The sequence below is a fragment of the Nicotiana tabacum genome, chromosome 7 (genome assembly GCF_000715075.1).
Source record: "Nicotiana tabacum cultivar K326 chromosome 7, ASM71507v2, whole genome shotgun sequence".
In the NCBI taxonomy this organism is placed as follows: Eukaryota; Viridiplantae; Streptophyta; class Magnoliopsida; order Solanales; family Solanaceae; genus Nicotiana; species Nicotiana tabacum.
The window spans coordinates 3,461,665-3,472,576 of record NC_134086.1 but is presented as its reverse complement, the minus strand read 5'-3'; the positions used below and the strand labels follow the sequence as shown (position 1 = coordinate 3,472,576).

The following is a 10,912-nucleotide window of genomic DNA, read 5'->3' as shown; positions in this document are numbered from 1 at the left end:
AAATGTTTACTTGAAAATAAAGAAAGTGCTTTCAGCCTTAAAGCAGATTACCTCACATCATAGAAGACATCCAAACATTGATTTGCCAATAGAAAATGGAACTTCTCTACTATTTCTACTAGTTAAAGAAAATTAAATGGAAATTATTTACTATTGAAAGTAATTCAATGAGTTACAACATTCTCCCTGTTCTGTGATAATATATATAGTGATGTTACATAATAGGCAAGGTAAGCTGCAACAAAATCGAATGTGGAAAAATCAAAGGGATAAAGTCCTACACATATTAGCTTGGAGATGATGATGCAATTGCTAACCTGGATATAATGCAGAAACAAGCAATCCACAAAACAAAACATTTCCTCTCGCGCGTCTCTGTGCCTATGTTGCTTTGGTGAAGAACAGAAATAAGAAGACGACATTAATGGTTTAGCTGCTATAGATTTCTCCTTGATCCAAAGAACATAAGAATTAAGATAATGAAGGGTGTTGCAAAAGCTTAATCTGCAACTGAGAAAATGGAGGAAAAAATTATGAAGAATAAAAGCAAGATAGAGAAAAACTCAATAGATCATGTCATGACAAAATGCTGTACCAATTAATGATTTTGATTAGATAAGTTTTCTTTTTTGGAAGCCATTATGTTGTTGTTACTGTTTCTGTGATTTCTGTTGATGGTACTGATTTATTGTCTTTGTTCGTCTTCTTGAGATGAGGGTCTTTCGAAAACAGTCTCTCTACTTCCTCAAGTAGGGGTAAGATCAGCGTACGCACTATCCTCCCCAGACTCCAATTATGGGATTACATTGAGTTATTGTTGTTTGTAAGTTTTTTTTTGGAAGATCATATAATTTTATATACATATCACAGTGCACATAATGTAAAAGATTTGCCGCGTTTGTCTTAATGATAATTTTCTAAAAAGCCATCCAAAAATACTATGTTGGTATTTTAAGAAACTTTCCAAAAAAACTTCTTGAACTTTAGTATGTTAAGAAATAACGAAAAACAATGTTTTCTTCCTTCATACTGTATTGGGAAAAATTAAGTTCGTATATGGAATTTATTGAAAGTTGACACGTCATGACACGTGGACCAGTCAAAGGATGATAGTTGACAAAGTATAATCAAAGAGACACGAGCTTCAACAGGCACGGACAGATATTCCGAAAAAAAATAAAAGATAGATGTTCGAACCTCTGTATGATTGAAGAGAATGAATCTGATAGTAAATAAGGCATAGATACATATTACCAGGCACTAAATACGGAAACGTTAGGGAATCTGTATTGAATCAAATATGATTACCAATTATAACGTAACATTAAATGCCATTAATTGTAAATAATGGCTCTATTATCGTAGAAACAAAACGTATTACCTAGAGATAGCTACAAAAGGAGAAGACTGATCATTTGTAAAGACACGAAATACTATTGGAATACATTGATTTACTTTGCATTATATTCAGCTATTATTTGTCAATTATTCTTTTTTCTACTTGATTATCAGTAACCCGAGTTCTTCTAAAATAAGCTTTGACCTAAATCATAATTTTTGGTTAAACAAATTGGTTCCGTTACCGGGAATCTGATAATCGTTTGCTTGCTTAGTCAATTCTTTCATCAAAAAACTTACCATGTCGAACGTCAACGACAACAACCAACAAGATCCTTAACATCAGGAGAATAATGCGGGTGATAGGACCCCACCTCCCTCACCGCGTGATTCACAACGTCAGTCACGAGAAGTAACTCCAGATGGATTTGAAGCAAATAACGGGATTGGGAACCAAAATGGATTTGAGGCAAATCAAAATGCTGGAGTTGCGAAAGAACAAGCACTCGATGATGCTCTGAAGAATTTAATTGCTCAACAAGTCAGTAATGCTCTCCGAGCTTTTACCAGCCAGTTACCAGTTGCGCCACAAACACCAACTCCGAATCAGAATACTTTGAAAAAACCCACGTTTTGGGCTCGTTAATTTAGGCACTGGTGGAACTCCCAGCATGTCTCATGATGGCGAACCAGGTAACATAGTTAACTCTGGTTTACAAAATTTAGTTCTAACCTTGCAGAAGCAGCTCAAGGAGCACACTACAACAAAAAGGGGATTTAGTGGCAATTATTTAGCGGCAACAAATTAACTTCCACTAATTTATTCATGAAAGGCAAATATTAGCGGCGAATAGATATTAACCAGTAAATATTATAATTTTAGTGGCCATTCAAAAAAATAGACGATAAAAGTACTGTTTTTAGTTTTCGTATTCCCGCTGGTTTCTTATTTTCCTCAACATTCTCTCCCGCATAAACATTATACCCTCTCACACCATTACGATTAAAGAAAATAATTCATAGGGCAAACTGTCTAAATTTCCATCGGTAACCAAATTGCCGGCCGCCATCAGAATTGTTGGTAATTATCTCTATTTAGTTTTTCAATTAGGTAGGTCTAAGGATTGATGAAAATTTCTAATTGCCGGGCGTACGGTTTCGATTGCCAAAGCTTTAATTCCTTAAATGAGAATTTTTTTTAGTATCTTCTATTGTAGGTTTATATAATTTTCTAGCTTCAAGAATCTAAAGAATTGTTTTCCCAATTATCAAATCATACCACTTACTGATTGCTGCAATGTTATTAATTTTATAGTATAGTTTTCTATATTGCATTATGAGTTTATTGATTTAACTACACTGTTTTTATATTCTAGATCTCTAGTTGAGATTTATTAGAAAAGTGGTGCAATAGAAAAGCTGTTGTGGAATATATTTCCACACCTTTCCTCCTCTAGTTCAGACTAATTTGTTTATTAGTATTTTTTTATTTTGTTTGAATGGATTCCAAGCAACTTGTGATGCACATTCTATACAACTCATATTTGGTTTGGAACACAGTTCACTCTTATTGTTGATACAGGGAGTACAGTTACCTATGTCCCCTTCTCTGAGTGTAAAAAGTGTAGCAACCATCATGGTTTGCTCACTGCTCAACTCTCATTGTCCTGCTTTCCCTCTTTTCTTTTTCTGAATAAATATTAAAGGTTATATATTTACCTCGATTCTGCAGTTGTGTATTTTGATAGCTCGATATGGAAATTAAAATTTGAAATGTTTATGTATAGGTGTAATTTCATAAACATTACTTAAGATACTATTGGTTCGTGAGGAAATCATTTGGTAAGATACTTTTATTTATAAGAATTAAGGAAAAGAAAACGTGGATACGTAAATAAGAGCAAACTAACCTATGTTGGATACAAATAGTTCTAAGCCTCTCTTTGTTAATAAGCTGTACAACTCGATTGTATAGCTTCATGATGTTTTAAATGTGATTCTTGCTTAATTTGCCTTCTAATCATAAAGGATCTCTTAATTGGAGAACAAATATGAGCACTTAAATAACTCCATGATTAGTAATTTTACTTTGAGTCAGCCTGTTAATTTTGTGACAAATGCTTAATATAGCACTTAGAATTGCATGGCATTTGATTTTTGTCCTTTGATCGGTTATACTTTGTGCCATGTCTTATTTAAGATCCTAAGTTTCAGCTGGAAATGTCAAGCACTATAAATCTGTGAAATGAAATAAGGCTTATCCTTGTGACCATAACTTAAGAGGCAGCCATGTATTTATGAGAGACGGTACGCTGAGACGAGTGTAAGTTTTGGATTTCTTGGAGAGGACATAATATCTTTTGGAAATCTAAGTGAGCTTGCACCACAACGAGCTATTTTTGGATGTGAAATTGTGGAATCTAGTGATCTTTACAACCAACGTGCTGATGGTATAATGGATTTGGGCCGAGGTGATCTTAGTATAGTCGATCAACTTGTTGAAAAACATGTAATTAGTGATTCTTTCTCCTTGTGCTACTGAGGGATGGATTTTGGTGGCGGAGCAATGGTTCTTGGTGGAATAAAACCACCTTCTCACATGGCCTTTACCAAATCCAATTTTGCTCTCAGGTATGCATTGGAAATAAATGTTTAGAGACATAGTGATGTTAGGTCTCCTCCAAGCAAATACACTTGATAAATCTGACGCATTTACTTTAGTCTCGGATGGCAACAGCCCGTACTACAATATTGGCCTGAAGGAGATACATGTCGATGGCAAGTCGCTGAACCTAAATCTCCAGTTCTTTGGTGGAAAACATGGGACTATTCTTGATCGATTGTACTTGGAAAGACTTTTCACAGTTTAACTAAATAATTACGGATTTAATTAATACATTCGATTCAAAATTGATAGGAGTATTATTTAAATCAAAATTTTGTGACGACTAAAGTCACAGAAGCTGACACTATCTAATTAAGTATCAAAAGTAAAAATAAAGTGGGGTTTTTACTACTCGTCAATATCACTAATATGTAGATATGATCTATATAGCGATCACCTCAACTAACTCGGCATTTAAGCAAAGTCTTAGTCATTAATACTAGAAAATTTGCTTTCAAGCTGAATTTTAGTAAGCCGCTAATCTGTTTTCTGCCCTTCTCTACTTCATTAATTGAGATGTCTGAAGATATAGAAATACACACGAAAAATTGCTCAAGAAGTTTGAAATGTTTACTTGAAAATAAAGAAAGTGTTTTCAGTCTTAAAGCATATGACCTCACATCATAAAAAAATAAAAAATAAAAGTATATAGACCTGCTCACAAAGAACTGCTACAAGACATCCAAAAACATTACTGCTAAAAAAATGAAAGTGAACAAAACCAAACCAATATGATATTCAATAAGCCCACTTTTTTGAGAGAAAAAACCTGAATTTGTTGAGGAAGATTGGCTGTAGAGGAAAACCTATAGTCACATACTTCTGAAAGGGGGAGAGCGCCAGGAGAACGTCAACACACCATCAGTATGGAGCGTGAGGCCAGCGGAGCTTGCTGCAGAGGAGATAAGAAAAGGCTGAGCAGAGGGGATCTGGTAACTGTTATGAATGTGGAGGAGTAGGACATTTTTCTTGTTACTGTTCCAATGTTCAGACGGACGAATGCTGCTAGGGTAGTGCAGAATAGACCAGCTGAAGATGGAAAAATTAACGTTGTCGAGCCTAGAGCCCGGGAAGCACTCAAGGTAAGTTCAAGTCGGAAACATAGCGGGAGTTTTCAAGCTTAGGAGAGGAGACAGTTTCGCTGTCGTAGACAGCCAAACATTTATTTGCCAATAGAAAATGAAACTTCTCTACTATTTCTACTAGTAAAAGGAAATTAATGGGAATTATTTACTATAGAAAGTAATTCAATGAGTTACAACATTCTCCCTGTTCTGTGATTATATATATAGTGATGTTACATTATAGGCAAGGTAAACTGTAGCGAAATCGAATGTGGAAAAATCAAAGGGGTGAAATCCTACACATATTAGCTTGGAGATGATGATGCAATTGCTAATCTGGCAATAATGCAGAATCAAGCAATCCACTAAGCAAAACATTTCCTCTCGCGCGTCTCTGTATCTATGTAGCTTTGGTGAAGAACAGAAATAAGAAGACGACATTAACGGTTTAGCTGCTATGGATGTCTCCTCGACCCGAAATGCCAGATAATGAAGGCTGTTGCAAAAGCTTATCTGCAACAAAGAAATTGGAGAAAATAATTATGATGAATGAAAGCAAAATAGAGAAAAACTCAAAAGATGTAACCCAAAAAAGCACAGGAAAGAGTTCGATTCGTGTTGCACGTGTATCATAATTATGAAATAACATACCATGATTTATTGGTTCTACAAGACATGAACTCGGAGACTTTTATACCCTGTCATCTCTTCTACTTCCTTTTTAACGTTCAGACTGTAGGCAATCAACTTAAGCAACATCAGTGTTGGGATATCCACAAAGCTAGAAGGGATCTCTCTAAGCCTGCAATTATCCATAATTCGTTTCTCCAGAACGGGGAAGGATGCCTCTGAGGAGCGCTATGAAGGGACAAATCCTTTAGAATTGAAGGGAAGGTCATGTCACAGCTACCCCATTTATTTAAGAATATATATGTAGGATGATAAACTCACGCACTACATCATGAACAACACAATACTTTATCTTCTCTCCTTTCATAAACCATTATTACGCTTCTATTCACTACATCAATCAAGCATCTTTTACATGCTTCCTCCATGTTCACCTCTGTAAAAATTTCAGCCATCCACAACTTTAGCAAAATGGACACTGAAAATCTGTAGTGCCTTTAAATGATCATAACTTGTTTCTATTATCTTCATGCTTTGTTCTTCTAAAGCATTGCAACCTCAAGCCACAAAGAGGCTCGCCTTTTCTCTGCAATAATTCCAGCAATCAAGACGATCACAAGTGGTAATCCTTTGCAGTTTTCGGCAACTCGTTGTCCTGCTTTGACTAGCTCTGCGGGACAGATTCCACCTTGAAATACTTTCTTCTGAAGTAATTCCCAGCTCTCATCCACCATTAGAAATTGAAGAAAATATGGTTTACTGTGATGCTTAAGCTGCCTAGCCACCTCTTCATCTCTAGTTGTCACCAGTATTCTGCTTCCATTTTCATCTCCACTTCAGAATAAGCAGAACTTAAAATTTTAATAAACAACAGTTTTAAATATTCGTAAATCGTGATCTTTTCTTCCACGGGGGATATTTTTAAAATCAACTTGAACTTGGAGAGAGTCACATCCAGTCATATCTTCTACTTCTTTTTTAATGTTGAGAGCTGAATCCTCAACTGACTGCATGCAGCCCCACAATCTGATCAACTTCAGTGTTTGGATATCCGCGAAGCTAGACGGGATCTGTTGAAGATACTCACAACGACGTATAACCAGTTTCTCAAGCACGGGGAAGGATGCGTCTGAGGAGCGCCATTTGGTCATATAAACAACTTTTAAGTTCAAATATTTGAGTGCTGGGAACTTGTAATCACGTACATCCCAACATTTGATATCTTCATCCTTGAAGCGTATTCTACGTAGTTTGAGTCTCTCAAGATTTCGCAGTCTAGCAATATTTGAAACAACTTTTTCTGTTAGGACAATGCTATGAATGGACAATTCCTTTAGATTTAAGGGGAAAACAATACAGCTGCCCCTTCCGGTTCCAAAGAAATGCGTCTCTGGCATGACTGAGAAGCCCACTTCGAGAGATTGAAGTGGGAGTTCTTCAAGATTCGGCATATCAAATTCTGGTGAGGAGAACTTATGATATCTAGGTTCAACAATGTGGAGCTTGAGTTGTTCAATATTTTTAAATCTCCACCAGAACTCCGGAGTCATATCAGCCAAATATATACAGCATTTCCCGAAAGACTTCAAGTTCGGTAACACAGTTCGTGAAGATTCTTCGAAAATTGCTCGATCATTGTCTTCCCATTCGAATTCAATTTCCTTGATATCCACATGCCTTAGCTTCTGCATTTTCCAAAGACCAGCAGGGGATATCTTACTTATTAATGAATTAGGCCGCCACCCCACCCGCAAAGTTTGTAGATCGAGTAAGTGTGATACCCACGAGAAATCAAATTTTTCGGTCCATATTGCAAGATACCTCAAGTGAGTTACTGCTTGCATTGCCCTAGCCCAATAACATACATTCAAGTAGACATTCGACAAATCCAACACCCGAATAAGTCTAATGCAATCAAGTAAAAGGACATGATTTGTCAAACTCAGGTCCCATTTACAGAGGTTTGGATGAGCAATGAACTCAAGAGATCCTACTTCACTCAACTCCGCCAACGTTGGAATTTTATTCAATGAATATTCATGCTCCATCAACTGCTTGGCCAGATCGTCATGAACATATACACATAATCGAGGTTCCTTTACACCTAAAAATTGGTATGGATTATATGGGATTATGACCTGCATATACTTTTCTTTTGCAAGTTTTCTCAAGCAAAACTCACGCACTACATCATGAAGAGTGCAGTACTTTATCTCACCATTATCTCTCCTTTTAGAAACCATTACAAGGCTTTTGCTCACTAGATCATTCAAGAAATTTGTATATGCTTCCTCCAAGTTATCTGTGTACGAATTCTGTACAAAATTTTCAGCCATCCACAACTTTAGCAAAATAGAAACCGGAAAATTGTAGTCTTCTGGAAACAATCCCGTGTAAAGAAGGCAAGCCTTTAAGTGATCTTCCAGATGGTCGTAACTTGATTCTATTATCTTCATGCTTTGATCTTCTAAAGCATGGGAACTTAATTCATTTGCGACCTTAAACCACAAAGAGGCTTGCCTTTTCTTTGAAATAATTCCAGCAATCAAGACAATCACAAGTGGTAATCCTTTACAGTTTTTGGCAACTCGCAATCCTGCTTCGAGTAACTCTTGTGGACAGATTTCTCCTTGAAAAACTTTCTTCTGGAGTAATTCCCAGCTCTCATCCACTGTGAGAAATCGAAGAAAGTGTGGATCGCTGTGGAGCTTAAGCTGCCTAACCACTTGTTCATCTCGAGTTGTTACCACTACTCTGCTTCCATCTTCACCATGTGGGAAAGATAATCGCAACTCTTCCCATGCCTTAACTTCCCATATATCGTCTAACACGATGAGGTATCTCTTGCGCATTAGACTCTTTCGCAACTCGTGAGGTATGTCTTCATCTCTTATACCATTCATACTGCCTACAACTTGTTTAAGAATCTCAGAGAACACCTTCGTCGAGCTATATTCTTTTGAAATAGAGCACCATGCTCTAACGTCAAAGTGTCTATTATCAATAAAATGATTAAACACCTTTCTAGCCAAAGTGGTTTTGCCGAGTCCTGGCATTCCAACAATCGAGATAATGTCTAGTTCCTTTGTTCCTCCAGTCAATTGTTGAATTATGCTTTTTGCATCCTCCTCAAAACCAACTACTTCCTCTTCCATTGATGGAAGACTATGTTGGGTGGAAGCCGTTGCATGAGCAAGAGATCTTTCACCACCCTGAATGCTCTCCATGCCAATTAGCTTTGTCTCTCTTCGGCTGCTAGAAATAAATATTACTATGTTAGATCGATTGGCAAAGAGTTGTCGCGTAATGTTCAAATTAAATCTTACGAAGTACCTTTTCTTCTTGATTCCCCGGTTGTCCCTGTACAGAAACTTATTCTTCCTCACTTCACTGTTGTTGAAAGACATTCTATTGTTCACGTCAAATTAAAAGAAGACCATGACAATGAAGGAAATTAGAAACTAGAATAAAAATTAGCTATAGTATAATATTAAGGGTCAAATTCGTTGAAAGGCAACTTGAGGCAGCTTTACATTGTCATTATCAAATTTTTTTTCTATATATTAAGTTATTTATTGTAAAATATTAACTCAATTTTGTCACTTAAAGACTTTAGTTGTCAATTATAATTTTATTTTCAAGAACTATAGGGCCAACTCTTCATTACTAAATTTCTAGTAGATCAAAATAATCAGTTTTTAAATTTGTATGATTTGAAAAAAGTCGCATAATACTCTGATTCCTAATAAAAGATATCCAAAGCTACTAGAAATTATAAAAAGTATTTATGCTCGTCGTATTCTTTATATGGACATCTGAGGCCAATGGTTCATACTCTTGACTCATACCGATGAGAATTTTACCTCCTCGAAATTGAATAAAAGGCTACTAAATTAGTTGCTTTTTTTTTTTATGGATGATTACCTGTAATTACATTGTAGATAGAATGAGAGTGTATATAGAAGTTACATGAATATCTTTAAAATTTAGCTACCTGTGCTATCAGCTGGTTTTATTTCTTGTGAAAAAAACCCAAAAGTAATCTTGGTAGATCTCGTTGATACCAACATACCAATCATTGTTCATTATTATGGGGTATTATCACTTTTAGCTCGTGCCAGAAACTATTTACATCTGGTAACTAAAAAAGTGTATAAAATTTGTATAATTTTTTTATATAACATACATAATGTATATTTATACAAACAAATTTCATACATCTTTTTGACTGTTACTCCCTCCGTTTCATATTGTTTGAGGTAGTTTGACTCGGCACGGAGTTTAAGAAAAAAAGAAGAACACTTTTAAAACTTGTGCTCTTAAAAGATTAAGGGGTAAAAAATTTGTGGGATCATACCATTTATGTGGTTATAAAAGCTTCTTACTAAGAGTACTAAGAGCAAAAAAGGTAAAATGAAGAGTTTAAAATTGAATTATTTCCAAATTTAGAAATGTGTCATTCATTTTGGAACAGACTAAAAAGTACCTCAAACAATATGAAACGGAGGGAGTATTTTTTTAGCGGCTATATATACAGTGTCATTTTCCAATTTCTTTTCATTTTTATGCCTAGAGTACTACTGTTTAAGGCCTCATTAGCCACTATAAGGATAAAATTCAAGCTATCTCTCTAGATCGGGTGGGGGTTTCTTGGAAAGAAAATCATTAGCAAAGCATAAACATCAGACTAAAGAGATTTTAAAAAGAATAAAAATCATTACAATAAATTTTAAAAAAAAAAAAGGTTCAAGAAATAGGATCCATACATAGACATAAGCAGAGAAAATCTCACCTTGCACTAAGAAAAGCCGCTGAAGAAAAGATTAATTGTTCTGAATTTATGGTTTTGGAGTAGAGGAGTTTGGAATAGGAAAGAAGATGGTGTAAATGAGAAACTGAAGTAAACAAGTGATGATTCATAGTTGTGGTTGGGATTATTAAATTTAATTAATAAACAATTATGTTTATATTAATCAATCCTAGCCTAACCCCCCAATCAGGAAGGTGGCTAAAAAAAATAAAAAATAAAAAATAAAATCCTGCACGTTGAACAAGAATTTCAAACTTTTGTTCAGACCTAACTTATGTCTGGGCATGATTAAAATAGTTTCTTAAATATACTTTTGAATATTTTGGTTATTTGAGTTTACTAAAAGTGAGTACTTTTGGTTCATCGTAGCAAATTCTGCTATTAGATTCAACGGAAAAGGGCCAA

At 35.4% G+C, this 10,912-nt stretch overlaps 1 protein-coding gene and 1 pseudogene across 2 annotated transcripts; one reads left to right on the top strand and one right to left on the bottom strand.

Moving 5' to 3' along the window:
- The first annotated feature begins 2,862 nt into the window (after positions 1 to 2,862).
- On the top strand, positions 2,863 to 6,390 carry LOC142182622 (protein ASPARTIC PROTEASE IN GUARD CELL 1-like; annotated as a pseudogene).
- Positions 5,220 to 10,682, bottom strand: LOC107794962 (putative late blight resistance protein homolog R1A-3). Of its 2 annotated transcripts, none has more exons than XM_075256887.1 (4): positions 10,490 to 10,682; positions 9,031 to 9,105; positions 5,719 to 8,952; positions 5,220 to 5,580 (listed from the first exon to the last, which is right to left on the bottom strand). In XM_075256887.1, exons 1-3 carry the CDS (start codon positions 10,615 to 10,617, stop codon positions 6,558 to 6,560), a joined length of 2,598 nt encoding a protein of 865 aa, XP_075112988.1. In that variant the 5' UTR covers positions 10,618 to 10,682; the 3' UTR covers positions 5,220 to 5,580; positions 5,719 to 6,557. The 2 variants fall into 2 exon arrangements, with proteins under 2 accessions (XP_075112988.1, XP_016473007.2); XM_016617521.2 differs by having other exon boundaries at positions 5,719 to 8,949.
- Positions 10,683 to 10,912: the final 230 nt, after the last annotated feature.